Source organism: Mauremys reevesii, linkage group 2 (assembly GCF_016161935.1).
Source record: "Mauremys reevesii isolate NIE-2019 linkage group 2, ASM1616193v1, whole genome shotgun sequence".
NCBI lineage: Eukaryota > Metazoa > Chordata > Testudines > Geoemydidae > Mauremys > Mauremys reevesii.
Window position 1 is genome coordinate 97,832,584 of NC_052624.1, and position 15,600 is coordinate 97,848,183.

Sequence of the window (15,600 nt, forward strand, 5' to 3'; positions counted from 1 at the left end):
GAACGTTGGGCTCCATTCTAGGCTCTGGAGGTGAGTGTTCCAGTGGCAGAGACTCTTCTGCCCATTCCCCAAACCTACTCTTCTCCCTGATTACATCCAACTTGTCCCTGTCCCAGCCCTGTCTCTTCCCTACTCCCATTCTCCTAGCCTTCCAAGTCTCCATTCCCAGGCTTCTCTTCCTAATCCCAGTTGTTTGGGGCTCGCTGTATGAGTCCCAGTCTCCTTCTCCGACTCCCATTCCTCCCCTCCCCACACCCAGTCCCAGTATCTTTGCCCATCCAGTTCCAGTTTCCCCTCCAAATACTTCATGCAATCTCTCTTTCCTTCCCCCAACCCCACTCACTCCCAGTCCTAGTCTCCCTCCACATGATCCTCATTCAATCTTGGTCTCCTCTCCAAAAAACACACTCCATCTCTGGCTCCTTGTTCAAGTCTCTTTCCCAGATCAGTTCCTGTTCTCCCTCTGCCTCTTTCTCTTGCCAGATCAATCTCCCCTCCCCCTGTTCCATCCCAGGGTTCCTAGTACCAGCCATCCCTCTTGCTCTCAGATCTTCATCTGATCTCAGTGTCCCCTTCCCTCGACAACTGGCTCTATCCCTTCCCTGCCCAACTCTTAGTCCCAGTCTTCTTGACCAACCAGTCCCGGCCTCCTCTACCCCCGAGATACCTGTCTCAGCTCCCAATGTGTCATCTTCTATAGCCAGATACAGGTGTACAGTTCTCTCTCTCCACACTTCCACTTCCAGTCTCATCAGATACCTTGTCCCAATCTGCTTTCCCTCTTCCCTGGTCCACTTTGTGTCTCATTTGCATTCAAAGCAGATGGCTTCCTCCTCCTTGCTACTTGGGTGCCAGGTAGGGGGTTACTTGGAGCACAGAAGAGAGAGGCTGCCTGCTCACAGTTCCAGTGCCCAGCTCCACCTAGGTCTGGAACAGCTATTAGTGAGAGAGAGAGTCTGGCATTGTCCCTGTAGCCAAGGATTGGAGCATGTTCAGTCACTCTGTGGAGATGTTCATGCATATGCTGCTAACAAGTAGGACCTCTGAGGGGATAAAGCATGCTCATTTGCTTTGTGGGGATGGCATATGTGCAGTCTGATCAGCATTAGGAGTTAAGAGAGGCTGGAGCATGCTCAATGAGGAAGAGATCTTTCAATTTTAGCTGCTAAAATCTAACGTCTCTACTGAGCACATGCAAATTGCAATTTTTCAGAGGCTGATATTTTGGCCAAATGTAGGTGGATTTTCAGGGGCAGCAAAAGGCACATGTCTGAGACAAAGGCCACATTTCAAGTACCTGCTTCAAAGCATAAGGTGTTAGAGCTTTTCAAAGAAAAGGTTTCCAGTATATTTTAACATGGGCAAACAATGTATTTTTTTCCCTAGACTTATTCTTGGAAATAACTCAATCATTTTGGCTGGCTAAAAAAAAAAAAAAAAAATCATGTAAAAGAATCAACTGTAGCTGTTTTGAACTTTTGTGTTTCTGTCCTTGAAAGAATTATGAATTCATACATACTAGAATTGTAATAATATGTCTAGAAGTGAAGGTAATTGTCTCAAAGAAGTTTTGATGTTTAAAATCTTTCCTGGTGAAAATTGCAGGTGGGTGAAGAAATACAGACAAAAAACATTGAGGCATGCTTTTGAAATAATTATCTGTAAATAAAAAAAACGGAAAGATTCAGCTTTAAAGTGGGTCATAATTTGCATAAAAAAACCACTAAAATTCAGAAGGAAAAAAACAAACAAACCAGAAACAACATGGAACAGATTCTGCTGGGTACTAGTGACGACTTCCTCTCCTTATGCTTCCCCAGTAGGAGCCTTCCACAATTGTAGTAACTGAATTTACTCTAAGATGATTGATCCCTGCATAGGAAGCACAGCCCAGCCCAATGGATGCAGGGAGAGGACAGGGACATGGCCAAGCATAGACTGGAACTGGCATGCAAGGGGTGTAGAAGCATAAATCCTCTCCTAGCATGGTGGGAATCTTGGGGAGAGATTCTTCTTTCACAAAGAAGAATTTCTCCTGGAACTTCCTCAGGGATGATGAGTCCCCATCGCACCTTATTTTGAGCAGTGTGTATTTTGTATATTCTAGCCCTTAGTATATTACTGTCTATAGCAGTGTGTACAATAGACTATTTTAAATGAATGACTGTGTTCTGATTGATATGAATAACTAAAATATAGACCGATTGATTAATACTGAGTTTACTTCTGAATCTTTGGATACTGTTTTTTCTCTAGCAAAAGCTTCAGTGGCTGAATTTTATAAGAATGTACTAACAATGACTGTTTATAGTCTTTTTGACAATTAGTGATCCGTTTCCCCTTGGTGTAAGACTACCCTGTTCAGTAGCTTCACATGTATATCTCCAGTGAAAGCTAGCTATAGAAAGATAAGAAAGTACTGCCTATGTGAAGTTCTGGCTGTGAATGAACAGACTGTCCAAGGGCTGACTAGATAGAAAATATGTAAGCAGAGTTAACAAGCAGGTATTGTTTTCTGTTGAGCCAGATGCTATGAATCATTATGCTAAGAGGAACTAAAATAAAAAAAACACTAGATGTGTTGACTTCATTAATTCTGGAAACATTAATACACTTTAGAACTATTGTGTCCTTCTCTGAGTTCTTAGTATTTGAAAAAATACCCAAGATTATGTTGATTAGCACCATTTCCAAAATATCTAATTGCACATGTTGTTTAGGGTGAGGTGTTGATTGTAAAGATTACATGTTTCCCTACAAGTGAGACTTTAAAGTTAAGGTATGGTTTTGGGTCCTGCAGAAATATGGTAAATTCTATTATATAATCTTAAAGCTGAAATGGGGAACAGTATGGCTCAAGGGAATGAGAAAGAGCTTTTCACTGTTCATCAGTTCAAATCTGTCCTATGTCACTAATAACTACAATTATTTCCATCTATGCAAAAAGAGTTGGTGTATTCAGTCTAGTTATTAGTGAATAAGAGTCTTCATCACAAAAACAATCACTACAATTGGGACGCTTATTGACATTCTAATGAACAAGCTAAAAACTAGATAGAGATACAGAATGAACCACTTTCTCACCCTTTGTTGTGATTCACTAAACCAAGAATAATGTATACTGTACCTATTATGGAGAAAGAGGACATTAGCTTCCAATGCCATATATCTGGCATCCTTCATGAGCACTGTAGAACTCCCAATGATGTTTATTGAATCATCCATTAATTCAATCACTAGCATAGAGACAGGTTGACTAGAATGCAGTTTAATCTAAATACTCAGAAGACTGTTGTTCCTATTTTTTCCCCTCACAGAAGTATTCCAATGATACAAGAGATTTCTTTTTCCTCTCCTTAGGCATTTCCTGGAAATACAAATTCTGATAGCGTGATCCGGCATGATTTACAGCATCTGGTTATAGCCCGCTATATACGCATAGTTCCTCTCGACTGGAGTGGAGAGGGCCAAATTGGGCTGAGAACTGAGGTCTACGGCTGCCCGTACTGTAAGTTTTTCTTAACATTTACTTCTCCCCTCTAGTTTCTCTTTGTAAACAAACAGCATGGGTAGGCATTAAACTCTGAATCTTAAATACCTTTCGGTTAAATATATTAAGGCATTCCCAAACTTGCTAATTATATTGCCTAGGGCCTCATAAAATATGGTACTGAATCACTGGTTTGAGCTTCCTCTGGAGATACTATATTAGAATCCACAAAGATACTGCTTTGAAATAATTCCTTTTGATCAGCATTGTTGTTTTTGTAGAAGACTCTGACTGTTATTGTATAATTCTGATCCGAACAGTTCAGGAAGAGATTTTTAGTATGAGTAGTAGTAGTAGCATGTAGGGCGCTGAAACAATGACTGGGGGTAAAGATGACAGAATTCATTGACTGATATTAATGATATTTCAAAGACTTATTCATTTGTGACTAACAAGCCTATCAAAGTTGTTCATATTATCTAAATATTTATCATATATTTTTCACAGATAATTCTTGTATTCTTTATATGATTATGACTTCCAGTTTTCTGCTTAGACCTTAGCAGGCAGTGGTGCATACAATACTGAACTTAAGGTCAGAAACTATTAGACTTTAAGGCACTTCAAATTCCCCTCCTTCTTCCAAATTAGGCTTTTATGATTCCTCATCTGACCAAATGAATTCCATTAATCTTTAAACAAAGAAATGTCAGAACTGTGAAAGCCACAAATATATGTTCCATTTAAGGTAAAATAAAATACTAGTTGGGTCAGAAAGAATCAGGATTAAATGCCTGTTCATAAAAAGAGTCAAATAGATGCAACTCTTATAAATGTCAGCAGGAGCCACAGGTGCTCCCCAGCTTTCAGAAGCAGGCTCAAATGGAAACTGTGATCCTTATCTATGAACCCTGGAGAAATTGGGCAGTTTGGCTCAGCCAGTCTATTTATCTATGTTCTTTATACTGTACCTATCTCTGAGGCTTATCAATAAATAATGAGTAGATAAAATAAAAACGAAAGAGCCAAATGTTGCTTGCAGCTACCCATATGCCATCCTACCGAGTTCAGCGAGGGGACATAAGTGTAAAGAAGGTTAATAAGGGCTTGTCTCCACTTATCGGGGGATTGACGTGCAGCAATCGATCCACCGGGGGTCGATTTAGTGAGTCTATTGAAGACCCCGCTAAATCAATCGCCAATCACTCTCCTGTCCACTTCGTTACTCCACCGGAATGAGAAGCATAAGTTAAATCAACGGGAGAGTTTCGCCCATCAATCTAGCACAATGTAGACATCGAAATAAGTCGACTTAACATACGTTGACTCCAGCTACGTTATTCACGTAGGTAGAGTTACAGAAGTTAGGTCAACTTAGCCCCGTAGTGTAGACCTGCCCTAAGTATTAGTGAAAGTAGTCAGAATTCTGGATTTGATGAGGAGAGAAACCCAAACGCTTAGACAATTAAATTTAACATCAAAACAAGTAACACAAGATGTAGTGTATTAGTTTTATTAATCATTTTCATGATAATTCAGTAAAATCCTCCTATTTAAAATGTACCTGAAGTTGTACCTCAGAATTCCCAGTGTGCCACACCGGAGTGTGTGGGAAAATAGGTCTAGTTTGCTGAGTGGTAAGCAGAGCCTTGGTTAGGGCATCTGTGACAATCATGAAGGGAGAATAGCATATGTATTACTATATGTGCTGTGTAGAAGAAGACTGGATTGTTCACTCTTTGTTAAAAACTGGAGATTTATAGCCCTTTTGAATGAAGAAAGCCAACTGTGCAGTGAAAGCACCTGGATTTTCAATGGCAAAAAGATTTTAAAATGTCGTACTGCTTAAGGAGAAAAATTGCACTACAGTGAGACACTAGGGAGTACTCTGTGTACTATATTTAGGAGTGAGTTTTTTTCCTGGCATGCACCTCTGAAAATCCCACTGAGGTCACTGGGAATTGCACAGATGTATCTGAGGACAGAATTGAGTCCTTATTCAGAAGACCTAGGGAATATTTTCATAAGTGCCGAAGTGATTTGGAGCCTAAGTCTATTTTTAAAAGTTGACCTAAGTTACACTACTCCAGGGGATAAGTTGACCTAAGTTACACTACTCCAGCTATGTGAATAACGTAGCTGGAATTGACGTAGCTTAGGTCAACTTACCATGGTATCTTCATGGTGCTGAGACAATGGGAGATGGTCTCCGGTCGACTTGCCTTACTCTTCTTGGAGAGCTGGAGAACCAGCGTTGACCGGAGAGCACTCTGCTATTGATTTAGCAGATCTTCACTGGATCCACTAAATTGATCCCTGCTGCATCAATTGCAACAGCATTGATCTCTCCAGTAGTGGAGACCAGCCCTTAGACATTTAGGAGTTTTAAGTCTTATTGTCTCTCTCCTTTCTACTTTTGAAAATTGGATTTCTCAAAAGTCATTTGGATGATTTTGAAAAATTTACCCCTACAGACTAGAATTTCACACTTCTGTGCCTAAATGTAGGCACCTGAATAAAGCAATCTGATTTTTTTCAGCGTTGAGCACCCCAGATCTCATTGAAGGAAATAAGAGCTGCAGATGCTCAGTTCTTTGCAAAGCTATCTACTTATACTTAGATGCCTAAACATGGATATAGATGCCTAATTTTAAGAACTCACACTTGAAAATGTTGATAGTAATATCTTAATATCAGGGCTATTGGTCAAATTTATCTCTAGTGTATCTTTATTGAAATCAATAAACCAGGGTTGAGTCTGTGCCTATGTGAAGCTATTCCAGAGAAACACATCCTCAGACATATACAGATGGGGCAAAATTTCTGAGTTATGCAGGATGAATTGCCCACTGAAATAAGCTATTCTGAATCCCTCTAACGTAGGTTCTATTACCTATATCATTCAGCTGTTTAGCATGCTTGTAAGATTCCTATTTCGTTCTGTGGCAGAGTGGACAAACCCTCCACTGGAGCAGGGCAGGAAGGGGCTAACAGTCCTGGAGATGGGTTGCAGGTGGCCCCTGCAGCCTACAAGACCTAGCAGCAGTATCAAGCCTGGAAGGAGGCACTACAGCTGTAGGGGAAAACAAAGGAGAAAAAGAAAAAGAAAAAAAAAGGAAGGAAGTTTGAGAGCTGGGCTTCCCTAAGAGAGGGTTCTTGGGTTTAGTTCAGAGAAGTCTGGTGATGTGGGCTTAGAAGGCCCCAGTTAGGAACTGAAGGAGTAGCCTCACACTAAGGCACTATACAGAGTGGATTTTACATTGTCTAATGTTCACCTGTTGGTTGGTTAAGTTTAACACCAAGAAAGCCGAAATTGGTCCTGCAAAGGGGTGTGTGGACTGTGTCTTATCAAAGATTCTGTTAATGGAGCAGATAGAGTAGGAGGAGGGACGATGCTTGAAATAGCTGCAGCAAAGAGAAGATCACATACTGTGGAACTGCTCCTTTTATAGTCAATGGGAGTTTTAACATTTACTTCAAAGGGTACTTTAGCAAGTCCTATATCTTACCAGGAGACACCATTTCATCCTCAGTAAGGTTGAGATGAGGAGGCCTTTACACTGTCAGTGACATCCTTTGTTAAAAAGCAATGTTTCCAAAGGGAAAATGTCCATGAGTCAGTTAAGGTAGAACTGATGGAAGCTTTCTTTTCCACTCCTTTGAAAGCAGAGAGCAGAGCCATGTACAGTCATACTTGAATACTTCCATCATGGCCACATTTATGAAATCCTGAGACAGGCAGTAAAGCAAAGGCATCTGGAGGCTATGACTAGTGGAATACAGTACATTTCACTACTGATTCATGAAGTTCATAATAAGCTTCTACGGTATCATTACCAGATGAATAGTTCCTCTATCTCTGTCCTGAGATGGATGAATGCCTACAAAATGGCAACAGCAGTACTGTAGCAAAACATTTGGCAATGCTTACTGATAACAACAGAAGGAATTCTTGATGTTTAAGTGCTATATAAAGGATGGAAAGCATTGTTTGGATGTGGTCATATGGTGTATTTTCGCACTTTCATTGGATGCCTGAACCTTTTTAATAGGAGAAGAGATGATAATAAGAAATAGCAAACACAAAACATGAATAATGAATAATATACTTCATATACAAAGGATATATTTTTGAGATTGACAAACATTTTTGTAAAACGCTTTCAAACATCACACAAATATTCACAGTACACAAAACACACAGCAGTTCCAAAACAAATATTCTCACTCCATGACTAGCAGCAAATTGAACTTTTGTGGTTTATTTTGGAATAGCTTCACAAATTTGTTTCCATTATTTGACAAGTTCCATTTGAAAATATTTGCCAGATAGTTTATTTGAACAAATTTCAGTCTGTCTCATGTTTGCAAAGTGTTCATTTGAACTGTTTGCTTTATTAATTATTGTGTGACCTAAATCAGATGTTAATACTTCTGCTCCATAGTTGGATGACTACATTTAAAAAAAAATAGCACATACACTTGATTTTATATAAACCTGACTATTTTTATGGAGAACAACTATTCTCTAAACATTCTTGCGAACAAAAACCTGTGCATGCCAATAGCAAGTTATGAGGGTTACTGTCATAGTCAAAGAGAACAGCCCTTAGGATTTGAAATGAATGTTAGTAAAAACTGTCTATGACATATTGAAGAAGATCTAAATATAAAAGATGGAACAGCTCTTTTGGGCGATAGGTGATCTTGTCTACCTCCCTGCCTGTAGAGAATTGTTCACTACAATGTAATCTCCAGCTATTCTAGTCTAGCTATAAATGTCATAAGCCTCTGTTTGCCTTCGTAAATATATTCCACATTTGACTTCACCTCTTTGTTAGGAAATTTTCTCTGATATTTGTCTGTAATTTTTCTTTGCTCAATTTCCTTCTATTACTCCTGCCTATACACCCCCTGCCCTTCCCAAATGGTCACCATGCATACCTGATATGACAGCCCCATCCTGCCTAGAATCATCCACTGCACATAAATATCAAAAGGAATGTTCAAGACAGATGTGCAAGCTGCTGTTTCCCCAAAAGTGAGGATTGGCCAGATTCAATAGTACACTCTGGTGGCTACCAGAGTAGCAAAAAGCAACCGGGTCTGATCTGAAGCCCATGGAAGTCAATGGGTGTATTTTTTATTGACATCCATAGAACTTAGATCAAACCCTCATTCCTACAACCCCTATACATATTGCCTCCATTGCACTTCTAGCCCCAACCCACCTACTAATCTAAGGAGTAAGAATAGTGAGGTTGTTCCTTAATCCATGTCTCCCACATCATACTATACTCTTATTAAATTAGATTGTCTCTGAGATCTTTTTCCTCTTACATAAATGGTGGAGCTGTACAGAAAAGTTTAATCAGAACCATTTCTGACCGAAAATGGGATATGAGAGAGACGGTGGAAGTGAGGTAAAATCTTTTATTGTACCAACTTCTGTTGGTGAAAGAAACAAGCTTTCAAGCCTTACTCAGGTCTTTGGAGTTTGAAAAGCATGTCTCTTTTACCAAGAGAAGTTGATCCAATAAAAGATATTACCTCACCCACCTTGTGTGTCTCCTATCCTGGGACCAACACAGCTACAAGAACAGTGCACACACAAAATGGAATTATTAAATTGAAAGTTTTATGAAAAAATGTGTTTGTTTACTAAACAGCTCTACTAAATTCTCATATTCATTCTTTTAAATCTGGAATTTAAACAAATGCAGTGCAGTCTGAGATTTCACTTTGGTAAAAAAAATCAGTGGAATCAAAACAATGCTTTAGTTGTTCTGCCCACATGACTCCTACAAATCTGCTCTTGAGTATGAATGGGAGTTCCTATAATTGCGCAACATCAACAGCTTTCTTTTATTTCAGCTGCTCTGTAGTGAATGGTTCTATACTTAAGGTAGGTTAATATATTACATTTCATGAAGATTATCTTCATAGCTCAGCAGTTGCAAACACAGCCTGATATTCTGACCTCTTGACATTACCAGTGCATGGCTAAATACACCTCTACCTTGATTTAACGCTGTCCTTGGGAGCCAAAAAATCTTACCGCGTTATAGGTGAAACCGTGTCATATTGAACTTGCTTTGATCCACTGGAGTGCAAAGCCCCGAACCCCTGGAGCACTGCTTTACCATGTTGTATCCAAATTTGTGTTATATCGTGTGTCATTATATCGAGGTAGTGGTGTACCTACATTGAGATTTCAAGGAGTAGGGGAACGGATAGTAGAACTTTTGCTGGAAGATGTATATTGCTCTATTTGTGACAATGTATATTTCTGTGTTAACTTGCCCATTTTTTAGCATGGAGTCTTTTTTAAAAGACCTTTAAAATTTGTGCTTGATTTTCTCTGTTTGGACATTAACAATCCCATGGCGTTTTTCAAATAGATGTTTTCCCTCATCATCCTTGACCAAAAGTGCTCCTCCCACTTCATGAGGATGTTGGATGGTGGTTGGCTGCCACTCTCCAGACTAGAGATAGCTTTATTTCAGTGTTGTTTTATGTACATAGGGAAAAATCTTGAAGTCCTTGCTCTGTCAAAATCCTATTAAAGTCAATATTTTGAGGGAGTAAGGATTTCAGGGCTAGGCCCCCAGATTGTTAAGAGCTGTAGGATCTGTTGGCATTTTTAAGATATCAAATAAATATAAATTATTATTATTGGACAATGTTCCCAATGAATTAAATGAAGTTGCATGAATGTAAGTGAGAGCAGAATTTGGTTTATTCATTACCTCTATTTTGTACTACCTTCAGAAATCTGTAGGCACAACTTAAAAAAACAACAACTCTGTATTCCGTGTATATAACAAAAGGCATCAAAAGATTAAGTAAACTTAAGTTGCACAGAAATGTTGTAATGAGTCTGCTGGCAGCCATTCCTGGGCACAGAGGCTTTGACAATTGCAGCAGCAAATGTGTACATCTGTTTATTAGCCTGCAATGAATGTACAGTTAACGTCAAAGGGAAATAAGTATACTCTCCATGAATACATACCCCACCCACTTGTTCCACTGCATCTCTAGGCACCTTTCAGTTACATTTGGCCTTTTCATCAAAACAAAAATCCAATATTTAAATTAGGGGGGTTTGTATAACTGGCTCGTTTGGGAAAGTTTCTTCACAGACCTTTTTATGGAATTAATTTAATCTCCCTCCTCTCAGCCATATAAGTGGAATGTGATCCAAGACAATGTGACATAAGTGTCCTGACTTTGCATATTTTTTTAACTCATTGCATATGACATTTCCCTTCTGAAAAACAGCAGACTCATATTTTTGTAAGGACTTCAATTTAAGTATGAGTGTTTGTTATAAAAAAACCTATTCTCTAGTCTTTGAGCTATTATTATACATAATGTATAGTCTATTAATGCAGAGGTCAGATTTCTTCTAAATTTCTTTAGGTTCCATAAACATCTGCGGGAGTGAGAAATGAAATAACATTTGTGTCCTTTCTCACTAAGTAAGGTTGGCAGATTTCAGGCATATACAATTGAACAGTCTCAGTCTGAGCACTGTGGTACAGTCTTTAAAGCTCTTTGCTTGAGTGAATGCTCATGATGATTCTGCCTGACATTCTCGTCTTTGATTTCTTTAAGCAGTGACCTATTTGTTTGTCCATGGCGGCTTGGCCACCTGAGAAATCAGGTGTTGCTCATTCTGAAACAAAAAGTTCACGAGATTTCAGGCTGTGTGTTTTGATTCCCTGCCACCAATTTTAAGCCTGAGGGGCCTCCCCATATTTGTTTCCCTGCATGTCTGGAATAAAATATACATTAAGTTTGCAGTTATTTCCAGGCTTTTTTGAATTATTCTGTTCCTTTTCTATTTGCCTTCCCCCAAAGTTTAGCTGAAACTGGTGGGTTTTTTTCCCCTGCTGTGGTGTTTCATGAATCAGTAAACTAATGTTTTCCTTTGTACCAAACGTAGTGGTGTTTTGTGCTAGGAGTCAAGATAGCTAAGAAAAAACAATCATGTTTGTTCACTGTATGTGTAGATTATTCTTTTTTAGAGGCTAAAAAGTCACCATTTTCCTTTTTCAATATGATACAGAATCACAGAAATGTTGGGCTGGAAGGTACCCCTAGTCCGGCCCCTTGTGCTGAGGCTGGATTATATATAACTAGACTATCTCTGACAGGTGTTTCTCTTCTCTCTTTATAAAAATGTCCAATGAAATGGGTTCCACAACCTCTGTAGGTAACCTGTTGAATGCTCAACTATCCTTATAGTTAGAAAGGTTTTCTTAATATTTAACCTTGAATCTCCTGGATGCAAACTAAGCTGATTACTTCTTGTTCTACCCTTGGTGGACATGGAGAACAATGGGTCACCATCATCTTTATAATAACCTTCAGTATACTTGAAGACTTTTACCAGTCCCTACTCAGCCTTCTCGTCTCTAAACTATACATGCCCAGTTCTTTCAACCTTTCCTTGTAGGTCATGTTTTGTAAACCTCTTATTTTTTTTTTTTTGCTCTCCTCTGGAATTTCTCTAATTTATTTACATATTTTTTAAAATGTGGTGCCTGAAACTGGACACAGTACTCCAGCCGAGGCCTCGCTAGTACCAAGTAGAGCAGAACAATTACACCATCTGTCTTACATATGACACTCCTGTTAATATATCTGTAACCTGTCATGGCTAGCTGTCCATATCTGAGGGAGGCCACACCTCCTTGCAGTTTGGTCTGCTAGAGTATTCTCCCAAAGGAAGAAAAAATGAAGGGGGAATTAATGGTTCTCAGTGGGCCCAGGCCTTCAAGCAGAGTGGGACTGTGCACAGTCTAGGCTCTGGCCTGCAACCAGGCAGAGTGGCAGTAGTTCATTCACTCAGCCTTTGAGCAGGGCGGGGCAACAAGCAGTCAAGGCTCTGGTCTGCAGTGAGGCAGAGCTGTAGCAGTTTATCCACCCAGTCTATGGGGTTCAGGTAGAGACAAAAGGCAAGCTACTGTCTGTGGGGCTCAGGTAGGGATGTCTGAGGAATGCAGACCTCATGGCTTCAGGAGAGGGAATACTGCCACTCCAGGGGTGGACTGGCAGGGGGAAGGTGGGCCTGCCCAACTCCATCATGTCCCAGTCCAGGGCCCTAACAGTGTAAGAGTGGTCTGCCACTGGGTCAGCTGACTGTGTTTCCATCAGAACTACAGCCTGACATTATTCTACTCCATTAGTTCCCATATTTTGCTTCATAACCATTGGTGGTCTATGGAGAGCTAACTGGTCACATTTTGTTGGCTCTTTTTGGTATCCCATACCTAATTATATTTTAAAAAACCCTGAATTTCAAAGGGACTGAGCACCTAGCTCTCATTGACTTAATTGTGGGTTATCAGACTCTAAGTACTTTCTTACTATTTTTTTTCATGTAAGCATTTAATATGGCTGCCCCAAGGACATTATTGACTCATTAGTGGTAGGGGTGTTACCTAAGGTTAGCTGAACCCAAAGCTCTTGCTAACTTTACTCTTTGCAAGGCAATGACAGAAAATAAATGAATGGGAACACAGACCATCCGATAGATAGTTGATGCAAGCAGGCAAACTAAAGTACTTGCACTCAAAGCTTCTGCTATATTTAGTCTCCAGTACTTACACACATCTGCAACAAGTTAGTAGAGCACCCAAATTAATCCCAGATTAATATTTATCCAGGATCTTGAAGAGGTCTCAAGTGGATTTCTGTAGATGTCCAGTAGCCAGCCTTCCATCTGCAGGGGAATGTGAGAGGCGTCCAAATGTCCACTGAGTTCAGAATTCTTCCTCTTTTTATACCAATTTGTTAGTAATACCTAGCTTGCTCATTAAAGAAGGGTGCTGAGCAGAATCCCAGTGTGGAGTTTTCCAGCCTGTCAGGCATGGGTAATTTTCCATCAGTTAGCCAGCTATATTTCACATAGCAATAGTTAACTACTGCAAGACTTTCCATGTTGCAAAACTGCATGCTTTGGCAAAAAGTTCAAGTCAAGAGGGAACAGGGTCATATTTACTCCTTGTGGTTGCTCACTTCCCCATCCGTGTCTGTTAGTTGTACTAAGGCTTCAGAAAGAGCCTTTCTAGCTGCTTTCAACAATGAGCATAACAATTGGTATTCCAGCTGTGGGTGGTGGTCTGGGCATACTAACAGGCTGTGGGCTATCAAAAATCTTCCCCTCCTGCAAGGGAACTGATCTGCACAACCACAAGTGGGATGGAATGTGGTCTGCAAGGCATTCTCTCTATTGAGATGTAGTCCTCACTATGAAAAAGTTTGAGAACCCCTTTCAGGTTCCAATTTGTAGTTACTTTATATATATAATTGTTTTGCTACATTTCTGAAAATATATATTATATATTATATAATATATATTTTAATAATATATATTTTCAGAAATGTAGCAAAACAATGGAATATTGAACATTTTTTCTCCCAAATTTAATTCACGCTGTTGTTTTAATATAATTACTATTCATACTGGTTTCATTTGGATCCCTAGATAGGTTAATAAATTGTTCATTCAATAGAGAAGGCATATGAATTACTCAATAAGAGTTATTTTATACTGTGTGCACACATCCATGTGGAAATGAAGGGAAAACATTTTGAAGAGAATAGTTTTGATTTCTAGCAATGCAACTGTACACAAAAGGTAATTCAAAGCCTTATCTCATTCTCTTGCATTTACAGTATCTATTTTTTTTTTCGAAATCTATATAGAGGTTCTGTAAAATTAAGTTGATCTGCATATTTTTAATAATGTATGGAAAATCTGGAATCCTTCAATCCCTGAGCAGTTCAGAAAGATTTTAATGCTTGCAGTAGAGCTGAGCTAACATTAGAAAAATGTCCATTAATACGTTCAATTTTTTTACACATACTGATTCTGTCTAAGCCTTTTTTGTTAACTTTCTAAAAATATTTTATCAATATATTTACTGGGAGGATTTTTTATGGAAATGGCAATTTTTAAATAAAGATTGAGGAAGATTTGCAGAAAGTAAATTTTTGAAGCCATATTCATATCAGAAATTTAATTCTAAGAGTTAGATTTACCCAATCAGGGCACAGAAATATTGCATGTGACTCATACATCCAATAAAAAACAAACATCTCAGATTTTAAATATAATTAAATACTTTGTGCACAGTCTACACACCAAGAATTAATTAATTAATTAATTGGCAACTAATTTCAAATAATGAATACATTTGAGAAAATGGTAGAATGTTTACAGATAAGTTGCAAGCACAAAAAGAGATGATTTTTTTCAAACCACTTCACCAATTTTGTGTCATCTGCAAATTTCACTAGCAAACTTTTTTTTATATTTCCATCTAGGCCATTGATAAATATATTGGCTAGCATTGTACTAAGTACAGATCCCTGGAAGACCTCTCTGGAAACATACCCATATGATGCTGCTGATTCCCCATTTAGTAACTTTTTGAGAGCAATCACTTAAGCTGTTTTTAATCCGTTTAAAATAGGCTACATTGAATTTGTATAGTGCTAATTCTTTATCAGACTGTCATGCAGGACTAAGTCAAATGCCTTAAAAAGTCTTAAATATATTTTGTCTATATACTCACCTTTATCAACTAAGCTTGTTCTCTCATCAATATGAATTTTGTTTGACAAGACCTTATTTTCCATAACACTGTGTTAATTGGAATTAAATTATGCTACGCTCCTATAAGCCTTTATTGTTTGCATCCCATATGAGCCTTTCCATTATTTTACCCAGGAGTGATGTCAGGTTAACCTGCCTATAGTTACCTGGGTTATCCTATTTACCCTTTCTAATTATTGATACAACATATTTACTTCCTAATCCTATTGAACTTTCCCAGTGCTCAAAGATAAGTTAAAAAATAAACCTTGGTGGTTCAGGGATCTCATTGGCCAATTATTTTAGCAGTCTTGGGTGCAAGTTTCTAGTCCGACAAATTTTAAAATGTTTAGCTTTAATAGTTGCTGTTTAATATCCTCATTTGTATTCACTGCTGTCAACTTCCCCATTTTTCCATGTTATATACATTTTAAAGTCTATTTTCCCTTTCCACTTAACTAAGAAGCCTTTCAACCAAGAAGCCCTCTTGTATGATTGCAGG

At 38.7% G+C, this 15,600-nt stretch overlaps 1 protein-coding gene across 1 annotated transcript in view; it reads left to right on the plus strand.

Moving 5' to 3' along the window:
- Positions 1-15,600, plus strand: part of CNTNAP2 (contactin associated protein 2) — a 1,620,276-nt gene that overhangs the window by 723,797 nt on the left and 880,879 nt on the right. Inside the window, exon 4 of the mRNA XM_039524081.1 lies at positions 3,361-3,508. Coding sequence (XP_039380015.1) covers positions 3,361-3,508 — 148 coding nt within the window. The remainder of the gene's footprint in view (positions 1-3,360; positions 3,509-15,600) is intronic.